The 14,487-nt window shown below is 37.6% G+C and overlaps 1 protein-coding gene across 4 annotated transcripts in view; it reads left to right on the top strand.

Moving 5' to 3' along the window:
• The window catches only part of RAPGEF4 (Rap guanine nucleotide exchange factor 4), a 153,254-nt gene that overhangs the window by 2,638 nt on the left and 136,129 nt on the right, over nt 1–14,487 (top strand). For all 4 annotated transcript variants that reach the window (XR_003526588.1, XM_027636801.1, XM_027636800.1 and 1 more), the window contains exons 2-3: nt 10,492–10,634; nt 11,713–11,801. Coding sequence is in view for 3 of the 4 variants with exons in the window: in XM_027636801.1 (XP_027492602.1) it covers nt 10,492–10,634; nt 11,713–11,801 (232 nt within the window). In the remaining variant the exon portion in view is untranslated. The remainder of the gene's footprint in view (nt 1–10,491; nt 10,635–11,712; nt 11,802–14,487) is intronic.

Below are 14,487 nucleotides of genomic sequence, written 5' to 3'. Positions count from 1 at the left end.
GCATACCAGTGCTTTGGCCATGCATCTTTCAAGTGTGGTTACTAGCCACAAAAGCCAAAGATCAGCACTTAAAAATCAAATACACAGGACAGTATTTGTAGATGAAGTTACAAGCACAAAGGTAAGGAACAGCAGGAACAGAAAATTCAGAACACTGTTCTCCATCAAGAATATTTTATTTTTGCAGGAGAGAGAGAGGATCAGTGGTGAGCAGCTGTACATCCTGGTTATACCTGGAGATGTAAATAATTTTTCTGTTGAGGAAACCAGTGCTTTTATATTTGATGTAAAAAGTTGCCTTACCCCTCATTTCTTAGGGAGCAGAAGCATCCCTACCATCTTAGCACTTTTCTGTATATCTGATCTGCACATAATTAAAAAAAAGTTGCTTATTTATGCAAGTGTGTATTGTTAGCTTAAGAAGAATGTCTTCTCTATTCTCATGGTTTCTTTAGAACCAAAAACCATCTAACCAGACTGAATGGTAGACAAAGTATTTTTTACATAACTCTTATTTCTCTAAACCTGATCATATTTATGAATTCAGTTAATTGTTTTAATTGGATTTAGATGCAAATTTTTTAGTGACGTACAGCATTCACAGCCAGAGATCCCAGGATTTCATACCTGCCTATAGCATCTTGTGTTTTTCTCTGAATTAAATGTAACCCTAAGTGCCTTAGCAGACTGGAGGAGCAGATCACACAGCAAAGCATGTAACTTCTCTAGCCTGTCATGCTACGTGAGTTGTGATCTTTGCCTAGTAATTTATAAATTATTTAAATAGGAATGGGCTTTTTGAGGACATGTGGTGCATCCTAAGCTTTTATATCCTTGTTATCCTTGTAGACTTGCATCATTTATGTCTAACCAAACAGAAATAATGTATACTGTTTAGTGTCTCAAATCTGTACTTTAAGGCAAGCTCCCATAGATTTGAATATAAGTTCAGACTAAAGCTGTGTAGCACCAACATATTTGAATCAGGTTTTGTTTTTTTGGTTCATTGTAACATGTATTTGAGATGCAAGTTACTTGTATTTGCTTAGTAGTCAAAAAGGGACCCCTGGTGAGGATACAGGGCTATAGGCTATAGTATATAAGCTAGAATGAAGAACTGATATTCTGAAAGAATTGTTGTAAAATAAGTACAGAAAATGCTTGTCGTCCTGTATAACCTATAAATATGTCAAAGATAATGGGATATGGATTTATAATCAGGCAATATTATGAGTATTTTAGAGTTACTTTACAAAGCTCTTTTATTTTATGATATATTCTTATACAATTGGTAAAACATACACTGACTTCTATATAAATTTCTCCCTTGCTTTTTATTTGTGACAAATCCATAGAACTGCCACCATTTTCATGTGGTTTGGCTTGGAACAAAGTCATGGGCATACACTGCAGTTCCTGTTGGTCTGTGTGCTTGGTGTTTTCTCTCTGTAGAACGTGACTGAGCTGATACACGCTTGGATCGAGTCCGTGTGGGGATGTATCAGCAGAAGGCGCTGCGGTGGATATGTAATCTTGGAGATAGAGCCATATAGGCTTAGCCCAAGTGCTTTCTAGCACTCATCTGAAGGTGCAATCTTCTGAGAGTGATGAATAATAACAAATTTATCTTTCCACATCATGCAGTTAATTTTCTAGTCCAGTGCAAAGGTGCAGTCTTTGATGAATAATAAAAAAGCCCTTTTCCTTTCCATATCTCCTTAGAGAAACCAAAGTAATTGTTAATATAGTGTGCTGCAAGCTTGTATGTCTGTGCATTTTATGGAATACATGAATTCAGATTAACTCACAGTGAGAGCAGGATTTTGAATTTTAAACAAATTCAAGCTGTCGTATTCTCTGCTCTCAGCCTTAGACATTTCCAGTATCAGCTTCCATTTGTTCCATGTGATTGCAGTAAGTTACACACTTGTGCTATGGACAGGTATTAAGAGGAAGAAAAAGTGATTACTGTAGCATTCATGTGCATAAACGTTGTCATGGCCCACCAGAGCAAGCCACTGTGTGCACATGCCTGTTAGGACACGGTAAATTCAAATTTAATTGGTAGTCTTGTGAAGTGGGTGATTGGTGTGCTACTTGTGCAGCTGTAGATTTTCTCTTTCAAGTGATTCTGGAAACATGACTAAACCCTCATTGCCTGAGTTATTTCTGACATGTTAGGATTTGATCTCTAAAGTCCTGTACTCTGAGCAGGTTAAATTTCTTTCATAACAAAACTCCATGTTCCAGCAAAGCAATAAAAACCTACAAACCAGCTAATTAAAATCATGCCCTGAAAGTCAGGTGTTCACCAGATATTTTTCAAATGCAAGTATTTTTCTTATCTAGTGTGATGCTTGTTTTTATCTGCATCTTAAAATTTGCTGCATTTAACAAGCTTATAATTCTAATGATACTTTGTGCTGTATTTTCTGCACCGTATTTGGCATGATCACTTACTATTCTTGCTACTTTATCAATATCCTCAATGAATGTTTCCTGAGCTGACTTTTCATTTCATCTTTGAACTCAGCAGTTGTCAAAATATATGTAAATCTGTAAAAATTATTTCATAGTTGCTGTAAGTTTTACATATTCATTATCTCTAACAGTGCAGGTCCTAAATGGGTAAAGGTGCATTTGTGGTGTATTGGTGGATAGTGGTGGCCAGTTTGAATCAAGGGAGATCATCACTTATGTATATTGTTCAATTATAAATTTCATTTGCAGTATATATCAGTCTGTCTTCATATTAAAGTGCTTTTAATGTTTATTATGAAGCTACAGTGCTTGTTAATTCAATTTCATCTAGATTTACTTCTGTCAAATGGAATTTTAACTGTCCTGAGCTCCAGTTTATGTTTATGAAAGTTGAAAGCTTTATTCAACAAGGTTTAGTCACATCCTGGTTGCAATGGTGCATGATATGTAAAAAGTTTCATAAAGGAAAGAAAATTTCTGTGCATTTTTATTTCTCTTGAAGGATTCTGTCTTTTTAAAAAGCATATGAAGGTAAAAAAAAATCTTTTTCCTACTGTAGCTATGTTGTTCATGTAGTGTATTTTTAACTTGAGGTAAATCTTCATTAATGTAATTACTTAATAAATTTATTTTTTGCCATTCCAGTGTATGTACAGGTCTAAAAATTGACCTGTTGGAAGGACGCATCATTTGTAGATCAGGATATATAAAGAAATAAAGTGCACTTGATTGTTCTGTTTAACCCTCCAGTTTTTCAGTGCACTGATCAAACTGAGTTAATTGAGTAATATGATAATGAGGAGGTAGAGTCCCCCATATTTGCATTCTTTTGGTCCTCACTGAACAAGACAGAACTCAACTCTAACAAATTTTGTCTGACTGCAGCTGGCAGCCAGTCAGTCTGCATTTAACTGGTAGAACAGGATTATCTACAGTATTTCTTGTACCTTACATAGCACAACCTGAGAGATTATCACAGGGATATTCTGAGTGAAGGTGACAGTAGTAATTTATTGAAAAGTAAGCATCAGCAATTTTACTTGTGTTGCCTTTTTTTAAAAAAAAACACTCCAGAATTATTTGTATGCGTAAGAATCCTAGGGAACAATGTTTAAATAAAATCTCATTTCCTGTGTGTCAGAGGAAATGAGAACAATGAGAACTGGAATCCCAAAGTCTCATAAAATGACAATCAAAAGAAAAGAATAGTAATTTGATTATTGTTTGAAAACCTCATGATGAAGCTTTTCCCATGACAAGGGAAAGAGGAGATCTGAAATGTGAGTGTTGAAAACAGATTTGGTAATACTACTGTAACAAGTGAAAAGTGCCTCTTGAGGGGAGTTAATTACCTTCTGTTGCCATTGAAGTAAACCTTATCTGGAAGCTACTGCAGATTCAGAGTAACTTCATTTATATCTAGCATTTAAGTGTCTTACTAAAGGACTAGAGTGCTTTGATAGATCACTGGTATCCCTCTCTTAAACTTTCTTTTCTCAAGGAGAAATTAAAAGTCAGAGAGCCTTACAGCATTGCCTGGATGAGAGTTGCTTCAGTATTGTCCTGCTTTCACTAAGAGAAAATGGCATATTGGTACTAGTATTCTCCTGCAACCTACTGCATTGCTTTTCTGCATGTCAGGAAGGGACAGGAGGGAGTACAGTAGCGTAGAGAAATGATCTGGTTTAAATGGCATTCCTTGATGCTCTCTCCTTGCTCATGTTTCACAGCTGAATATTCTTTAAAGTACTATTAAAACTCACTAAATGGTCCATGGTAGTGGTTACTGGTACTTTCCAGCTCATAGAGTTTGTCTTTGCATCTTCGCATTGATGATTTGGTTTTAACCCAGAGATGAACTCATTTTATTTGTCTGTTATAGTGTGGTAGCTGTTTTCTACAAACAGCCTCACCAGTGGAAGAAATACATCCATCTGCTCATCCTTTTGTGGGCTGTTCATTGCTGTTTGAATTGAAATATTGCCATTTTAAAAAGTTAAAGAGATCATGGGAAGGAAATTCAGTGCTTTCATTCAGTTAGAGCAGAATTTAGGTCATAGAACACGTTATAGAAATAAACATTTTAAAATTCTAGAGGCATCTTGGCAAAGAAGGTAAAACTACATATATTCTGTTTTTTCTTTCTCAAATGTCAAACCCATTATGAGGAGGAGCCTAAAAAAAAGGACGTATCATATGGTAGCAGAGAAAGTAATAGGTTATAGTTGGATTAACTTGATAAAAGCAAAACAAAAAACTCCAACTTGTTCCTTTCTTCTAGGTTAACAAGTCTCTCATAACATACTACATAAACATTCAGGTAGTTAATCTTAACACAATCGAAATAGATTCTTTTATAAAGCTACATATACTACACATGAACAGAAATACTTTGCCCTAATTTTGTATGTGAAGGATTGTAGCAATTATGCTCTATCTGTATTTAAACCTTGAGCTTGAGTAGTTTGTGCTTAAAAATATGAAACAGGATCATAGAATGGTTTGAGTTGGAAGGGACCTTAAAGATCATCTAGTTTCAATGCCCTGTCATGGACAGGGATGCCTTCTACTAGACCAGGTTGCTCAAAACCCTATCCAACCTGGCCTTGAACATTGCTGGGGATGGGGGATCCACAACTTCTCTGGGCAGCCTGTTCCAGTGCCTCACCACCTTCACAGTGAAGAATTTCTTCTGGATATCTAATTTCAACCTACTCTCTTGCAGTTTAAAACTTTGTCCTGTCACTCCATGCCCTTGTCCAAAGTCCCTCTGCCTCTTTCTTGTAGGCCCCTTTAGGCACTGGAAGGCTGCTCTAAGGTCTCCTTGGAGCCAGGCTTAACAAACCCAACTCTCTCAGCCTTTCATAGGAGAGGTGCTCCGGCCATTTCGTCATCTTTGTGGTATCCTCTGGACTCACTCCACAGGTTCACGTCCTTCTTATGCTGGGGGCTCCATAGCTGAACACAGCTCTCCAGGGGAGGTCTCATGAGAGCAGAGCAGAGGGGGAGAATCATCTCCCTCAGCCTTCTGGTCACGTTTCTTTTGATGCTGCCCAGGTTATGGTTGGCTTTCTGGGCTGCCAGTGCACATTGCCAGGTCATGTTGAGCTTAATATGCTTTTGAAGATCAGTCTTCTGGCAGATTTTTTTTACAATCACCTTTTACAGATAGTCAAGCAGATGGTGCCAAGAAGATGTTTTATCTCTATAAAATATGTGCCCGAAATCTTCACATCCAAATAAGTAGGGACAAAATTTCCTTTCAAAAAGCCTTATTGGCGTAATTGACTAGAGCTGTGTAACTAGTGTCGATGCTGTCACTTGGATATGTAGGCTGTGATGTTGTATTGAAGAAGCAGAAGGAGAAGATAGATGACGTCCTGTGTGAAAACATTATTACCACCGAATACTTACTATGCTCTGAAGAGAGAAATTAGTGGTATCAGTAAAAAGCTGCATAAAGCATTCAGGGGTCAAACAAAGCAGAAAGGCTTATAGGGTAGTGAAAACAAATTACTCTTTCCTAATAATTTTGTAGCCCTGCTTTGCAACACTGGAAGTGCCCTCCTCTCTTTGGCTACAGTGAAATGGGATGTCAGCACAGCTGGAGGTAAGATTTATTTCAAATTGGGTGGGGCAGCCTAGGGCAGGGGTGCTTCACTGGATAGAGTAATAGATTTTCTATGAGAAGAGTGACCTTGCCTTAAAATGCTTCTACTCTAGCTCATATGTCTACCAAACTATTGAGAGCTGAAGAATTTTAATTGATTTAATAGAGGTGTCCACATTTGTAGATTGATCTGTAGTCCTATTCCATGCATTGGTCTTGAGCTTTCAGAAGTAGGAGTACACTTAGGAAAGGACAGAAGCTTTAGCAGAAAATCCAGGGGTAGCTGAAGTCTCACTGAAATGCATTTTTTAACTTTGTATGCTCATGGATGTGAAGTTATAACTCTGCAACATCAGCAGTGAGGGGACACTTCGGTAGCATATCATCATCAGTGTGACAGAACAAAACTAAAAGAAATCCTCTCCAGCACTAGTTTAGCAGAGGAGGACTAAACTCAGTGAGATTGAAGAGCAGTGGTGATTATGAAGGAGTGGCCTTAGGTGCTCTGATATGGTATCTGGAAAAGACTTTCAGAGGCTTTTGGAGCCATGTAGGAGGCATAGGGAGATTCACCTTGGGGATTTTTGCAGCCCATCTCCCTGTTTTGGGGAATGGTTCCTTTCTGGATCAATACCACTGCCTTCTGTAAGTGTGATAATAGTAAAAATAAAGTTTGAATAATTCTCTATCTGCCATCAGCAGTACTTTTCTAATTAATAGATTGAATCATTAATGTTCTAAGGACTGTAATATAATATTAGCTGTTTAAATATTATTCCAAACTCTGCTTTACAAAAAACAAGTTTAGAGCAATTTAGTAAGATAGCTGTGATGAGGAAATAAATTTATTTTGTCCTGTCCTGATGTTGTTCCAGGCAAGGCAGCTTGTACTTCAAAAATAGAAAACAAAATTTGACATCATAAATAGATTAATTAATGTTAATTTAATGATACAGACAAGTTATAATTATGATAATTTTGTTAAAAGATGGTTTGTAGAAAGTGATCAAAGTTTGCTTGAGTTTTGTGGCAAAGCAGTTAATTGATGCCATGGTACTTTTTTGTTCTCATACTCTCTCACAAAGTAATACTATGCTTTTGAAATCAGACTAGTTATAGATTATAAACACTTAATAGAAATGAGTTTGAGTGCTACTAATACTATTGTTACACTGCAGTTTGAAGTTTTTACACAGGCAAAATTTCATGTGCTAGTAAGGACTAGGGGCCACCTCAGCTTGGAACACCTATTGTTAATTAATTCTGTACTCCTAAACATTGAGGACATTTCCCAGGAGCTCTAAAAAAAAAAATCCAAAGGCATTTTGTTGCCAAACGTTTTCATTTTTATGAATAAGAACTCATGATCTTAACCAAACAGCTGAATCTTAAATTAGGTGTTTGTCTGTGTGTCTCATTTGAGAGACATGAATAAGTTGTTATTCTGGGGTACCATTAATATTTCTTGCCTGTTTCCTTGCTGGTTGCTGTTTTTGCTGTTTTGGTTTTGTTGTTGTTTTTTGTGGGTCTTTTGTGAGTTTTTGTTGGTTTTGTTTGTTTGTTTGTTTTTGTTGTGGTTTTTTTGGGGAGTGTTTTTGTGTGTGCGTGTGGGTTTTTTTGTAAAACACAGCTGGAGGACAATGTACCTTTTCTAAGATAGATTAATGGTTAAATCATTCACTGAAAGCCTGTCCCAAATTCTAGCTTTGATACTAAATGTGCTGGATTAAAATATATGCCCTTCCAGTAAAAATATTTGTGGAAATATATTTTCACACAGTGATATTTTCACAAAGTGATATTATATGTTTTGAAGAAAGGCTGTTGGAACAAATGGCTTGCTTAGTAGTAATGAACTACTAAGAAGCATTGTAAGGAATATAACAATTTTGGGATTATTACTAAGTGTATTTCTTAATAGTTCATGTTCCTTTTTTTGTTTAGAGCATGTCTGTGTGCCCCTCTTCAAATGCCCACTTCACATCCTCCAAGTGGAAGTAACTGCTGCTAACATGAAGGGCTGTAACTCAGTTACCTGCTGAAGTAAACCAGTAGGAACACTGAACTTCAATTTGTCTTTCTAGATAAATATGGAGTTTGGTTTCCCACTCCTGTGCTGATGTTTAAAACTAAAAAGCATGGCTCAGCTACCTATGAGAAGGCTTGTCCTTCCATAATAACTCACTTTACTGAGATCATAAGGCACTTCCATCAGAAGAAAGAGGTTTTCCTGCAGTCATCTGCCTGGCACAAGACACTTCTTGCCACATCAGTGGAAGTGAGCCCTGCTCTCACCTTCTTCTGAACTAAATGGAGACTGTGTCCCTGGAGCAACTCAGGAAAAAATGCTACACAGCCTATGAATTAAATCCCCCCAATCTTGTCCTTTTGCTAGAGTCGAAAGTGGAAGAGGTTTCTGCACTCATATTTCAGAAAGAGCACTGAGACAACAGCGCTGGTTAACCTGATGCATGCTGTTTGCTAACCCTGCTTCCTTTTCCCCCATCTGACTCCATCAAACTATTAAAACCACTAAACACTTGAGATCCTACAGTCAATTCTATGCAGATGAACTGACTGACTTGAATGGAGTCAGCTGAGAGCAGTTGTAGGAATGAAACAGTCTCAGACACAATTTTTGTAGGAAAAGGGGATATTCTGTGATTAATCTCTTTTTTTTTCCGTGTTGAGTATTACTGTTATTTTTGAGAGTCCATAAATTAAGGGAGTTAGCAATTCAAGTGCTAGTGTAGTTTGGGTAGGGATCTTGTATAAGTGGATTTTAAATCTGTTAGCAAGCTGCACCTCCTAATCTTCTTAAAAGGATTTTGACAAGAGAGTTAATGCTTATTAGTACTTGTCAGCTAGTGCACAGTCAAAAAGAAGGAATGGGTGAAAATCTTACTTGAAATATTTCAAAAGAGAGCTGTTGTAGTTGATTGTGATTTGAAGTGGTAAGAGGATGTCACTGTGATGTAGAAGCAACTACACACACCAGAGAATTATTATCCTCATCTGTAGTTAATAAGGGTAAATTGGAGTATAAATGAGGATAGAGATTTAATCCCTCCTAGATGTAATTTAATAAGAAAGATGAGAGACGGAGATTCAATGTGAATAGGATCTGAGTTTCTTCCCTGAGACAAAGCTTGGGATTCCTTAAGTCTTTGATTTCAAAGAGGAATCTTAAAAAAAAATCTAATTGAAAGGAGTGCTTACACTGTGGGTGTAGCAATAAGGTGATAAAGACGTATTTATGAACTTAGTCTTTGTTCATTGTAGCTCCCTGACTTCTGTTCATTATAGGCTCATCCACTGGCTTAAAGGACATTTTTGTCAGTAAAATTAACTAGCAGCGTTTGAGTGAGTGATAGGTCTAATGATCACTGACAGTTGTCTGTCTTTGTGGTACAGCTTTATACATAAATGATTTGTGCATCTGATCCAGCATGTTCTCCAAGGAAAGTGCTGTGTTTCTTTCTGTGCGTGGTGGTAGGCATTTAGTCTATTATAAACAATTCTTTCTAATGCTGGTGGCTGGCTTCTTTCTGCTAGTGATTGGCTTACCTGCTGATTCATAACATTTGATAATCACATTTAGAATGTATGTTATAGAGCTAATTCACTTTAGTTTCATAAATATGTAGTAATTTTCTGAACCTGCTGAACTGCTGGTCCACATGCTTTTCTGTGTTGGAGGGAGTTCTACAATTTTTCTTGAAATCTTGTTTTTTTTACAGGAGCTGCTGTAATAGGTTTTAAATATTTTAAACATTTGAATTAAGATGTTTTACTGTTACTAAGGAAGAGTTAAGATTCTTGCTTGCATATTTAATTTGTCTAACACTAAGAGGCAGAAACTTTGTGGAAGTTGTCTTTCTTGCTTTCAAGTGAGAAAACAGAACAATCAAGTCAGTTTATACTCAGTCAAATGCAGAAGAGAAGCTTGAATATAGGAGTTACTGTTTTTATCTAAAGCTTTTCATTAGCCAGATAGAAAACTTCTGTTTTGGGCACTGATTCCACAGACCTCTTGTATGTTTGAACATCCATTTGTTCATGTTCCCTTACAAACCTAAAACTATAAATCATTGTAAGATCTTTAGGATAAGGACTGTATCATTATATATACTTTTACAGTGACTGTTACAGCAGAACTTTGGTGCTAAATGGGCTTCTGGACATTGACTGTGTTGAAATGATAAGAATCATGCTCAAGTTGATAAAGGTCAGTTGTTAGGATGTGTTGAAAGGGTTTCATTATATATCTGTGAAATGCATTTTAGTTGGTTTATATTGTAGTGTGACATTTAATGCAAACATTTGTAAGTTCAGTGCATGCAGGTGGGGATGCTTCTCTGGTAAAGTGCTTGAGAATTTTGTCCTTTGTTTTCTTGCAGACCTTTGGAACGTTCTAGTGAAGATGTAGATATAATATTCACACGACTGAAAGAAGTGAAAGCTTTTGAGAAATTTCATCCAAACCTTCTCCAGCAGATATGTCTTTGTGGATATTATGAAAATCTGGAAAAAGGAATCACATGTAAGGGAGCTTCATATATTTATCTATTTTATGTAGATGAAATTGGGGTTAGGCTGTGATTGTCTTTATGAGATCGATGAGAAACGGCCATGAAATGTTTACAGTTGTAGTCATGGGGCAAGGCAAGACTAAAGTGCTGCTTGCTCTACAAATGCAGTATGTACTGAATCTATGGTAACAAGGCACACAGTTGGACGTAGGACTCTACCACTGTTTTGTTGAAAGATTACAAGCAAGTCATTGGACTTAAGCCTCGTTCTTCCCCTGTAAATGTATTATTGATCTCTTTTGTAGGTGCTTTGTGCTGTCAGGGGCAAAGGTGTATCACCTAGGCATATCACTAACAGTGTGTGCTTTCCAGTCACTCTGGATAGCACAAGCCAGACTTGCAGAGCTGCATATTGCTTCAGGGTGCTCTATGCCTGCCCTGGCAGCACATGTGCCAGGTGCATGTGGACAGCTGTGCTTGGGTCTGTGAAGCTGAGATGGAAATAAGTGGTGGTCCTGTGGTGGAAATCTACCAGGGAAATAGCTGATGACAATCTGTGGTATTAATAGAGTCTCAGATACACCTCAGGTAAATCTGGCATACAGCACTGAGGTTTGGTTAGAGTAATAGGAATTTCAGTGCTCTGTAATCTCACAGTTGGAATGCCTGGACATCAAAGTCCTGCAGTTACTGTTTTGCCAGAACTCTTACTGAAGTCAGTGGTAGCTGTGTCTGCATTGGAAGATTATGAATTTCAAAGGGACATTGATCAGAAAACCTTTTTGTTTTGTTTTGTTTGTTCTGTTGGTTTATTAACTAAGAGAACATTAAAAAAGAAGCAAACTGGGGAGAAGTGTGAAGCAGTTCTACAAGCTTTCATTGTTTCCACAGTGTATTGACCAGTTTACTAAATATGTGCTTTCTAGTGTCATTGGAAATATTATTCTAATAGTAAATAAGTAGTCTGATATGGTAAACTATATAGTGCCAGCAGTGACTGCAGAATTGCAGTAATATGTGGGAAAAATATTTGTTAATGTTGCTAAACTAAAAGAGGTAGCTCTTATTTACAAAATTTCATCTTTCCAGTGTTCCGTCAGGGTGATATTGGGACGAATTGGTATGCTGTTCTGACAGGATCACTGGATGTGAAGGTTTCTGATACAAGCAACCACCAGGTAAAATAGATTTTTCATTGAAACCATCCAGTCAGTAGTACAAAGAAAGAATATGACTTACAGTGAGGTAGATAACATACATCGTACAGTTATTTTGTCATATCAAAAGCGTGTTTCTCTGAGTGTCTTTTAGTCTCATTTGTCTTTGTTTATGGAGGCAAATCATGCCATCGATTTCAAGAAAACTGAAATGTAATGCTCTGGAAAGGGGTCATATGAAATTAAGCTAAAGATCTAAGAGCTGTTAATTCCTTCCCTAGAAATATTTGAATTCAGTTCTTGTTCAGAAAGTTCAAACTGAACCCACTAACAGTGCAGTCTGATAACAGTGTAATGCAGTCTCCACTGCAAGAATGGGGAGGTACCTAATAGCAGAGTATTGGAACTGCTGCCATGTTAGACCAGAAGCCTGGAGGTAATACCTATTCAGTGTTAAGAAATAGAAAAACAAGTAGAATTCTCCCCTAATTCCAAATGGTTTCTCAGTACCTTGGTGCTCCTAGATTTACAAAATTTAGAGCGAATAAAAATCCAAAAGGATGAACTACTTCACTGGGAGAGTCTGCCACCCATGTTGTCACATGTCATGCTGACAAGTCAAGCACTTCTTGCTGTGAGCTTAGTCTTCTGGGAAGGCATCATGTCCCATTCCCTGCTCCTGTGTTTGAGATCTGTGATCGTCCCATCATGTGGCTCAGCATGGATTTATATCTCTGACACAGGATTTACTGTGCCTTCGCAGGAGTGGTATAGGTACCCAGGACCTGATGTATAACACTACCCATTTTTCCCACCTTGACTGAGTACAGCATATGTAGCAGGTGTATTCTTTGTGCAAAGTTTGGCTGATTGAGGAAGGTTTCTTGCTCATAGCAGAAATTGGATTTCTTCACTTTGCTGAGCATCACATCACCAGGGAGATCGGGTCAGAATGCAAGTCAAGGCAGTGTGTGAGTGCTGGGTCTTGCTACTTCTTGCAGTATGGTGATAGATAAAAGAGGAACTTCCTTCATATAATTATTTTTAGCAATCTCTTCACTGTTCTAAGTAGAAATTGATTGTGAGTATAATTAGCCTAATTTGAGCAATTCTTGGCATGGCCTGGCTGTCATTGGTGTAGTCACAATTTGGAACAGTACTGGGCTCTTATGAGACCCTTTTCTGTGCAGGTCTGAAGCAATTAGGAATATTCCTGATGTTTGCCAAAAGATGGCACTGCGCTATTGTTAAGGATCAATGCTCTTTACTGAATCAGAAAGGAATACATCTGCACAGTCTGGATCTGGGAGTTAAATTAAGAATCTGTTTGGAGTATTGATTTGTTCTGTTAGATGGAGTATGGAACACTTCAGTTTTTAAACAAATAAAATGTAAATATTTTTTTCTGCTTATTCAGGTTCAAATCTTTTTCCTGCCAATATGAAACTACAGAACTACAGTTCATGTAGTTTTAGTTCTAGAAATTACATTCTGCAATAATTTCTTAACCTCACATTTCCTTCTCACTGAAGCAATGAACTGAATTCTTACCACTGCCTAGTTGCCATAGGACACAGCCTCACTGCCAAAAGGACACCAGCTCATGCATTTACCAGTCCTGTCTGGATAAGTTTGATGTTTAGGGACTCCTAAATATTATTTATGTCCAGTATTTTCTCTGGTTTTGCTCCAGCTTGGTGATTACACCATGTCCCTCCATTCTTGATCTCCTGCTCCTTCTCTTACCTGTAGCTCCTGGATGCTGATTCCAGTCTCGTTTGTACTTCGTTCTTGGCATGGTGCTGGTCATTCTTTATCTTGATGTACTTGCTAGCACTGCCTGCCTACTGTGCTCACTACAAACCCAGATGGTGGAGGAAATCCAGTGTTGTATTGCTGTCAGGGCAGCCCTGACAGACTCGGTTGCCAGGAATGTGCTCCCAAGTGCCTAAGATACAGGGGTGCTTGTAACCTTTCCTGGAGCACATTTTCCAATAACATCACCCAGGAGCCAAAGCTTCCTTTGTAAAGTCATGGCAACGACTAATTGCTCTGCTGTTACTATTATAATATAAATGGCACTCACGCTAATGAGAAATTTCCAGCAGAGCAGAAGAGATACAGAAGTTTACCTGAGTTTAGAAGTTTGTAGTCTCATGTGAAAGTACAGCATTACACCATCTTTTCAGGAGAGAACCTAACTTTTAAATACGAAGTGTGATATGGTTGAAATTTCTTTAGACATCATGACATCTTTTAATACTTAAGATGAACAGGAGGTTGTATTAGATGACCTCCTGAGTTTTCTTGCAGCTTGAATTATCCTATGATTATATGATGATACCTACAGTGTTAATGTAAATAGGGAAAATCAGGTCTCTTGATTTAAAATATGAGTCCCAGTTTTACTGGGTGTTTATCTGTCTATCTGAGGAACTTAAGTGTCATCAAGGCTGGGAATTAATGCGTTGTGTAACAGCTACCATGTGCTAACTCATTATGCAGTCACCTTTGGTGTTTGGAAGCTTTCTCCCATAAGAAGTGCAGTTTATTTAGTGCCTGCTAAGAATGTCTTAATGGCCTTTGTTCCTCCAGAATCATGTAGTTACATGTCTTGCACTAGAAATGATATCCTAATGCACTAATGGATCAGGACTTCAGTGTAGCTAGTGAGGTATTAATTCCCACACGTTTTGCTGCACATTTT

Source organism: Corapipo altera, unplaced genomic scaffold, assembly GCF_003945725.1.
Source record: "Corapipo altera isolate COAL_440 unplaced genomic scaffold, ASM394572v1 45, whole genome shotgun sequence".
Lineage (NCBI taxonomy): Eukaryota > Metazoa > Chordata > Aves > Passeriformes > Pipridae > Corapipo > Corapipo altera.
The sequence above is the reverse complement of the archived record's forward strand: the minus strand, read 5'-3'. Positions and strand labels throughout refer to the sequence as shown.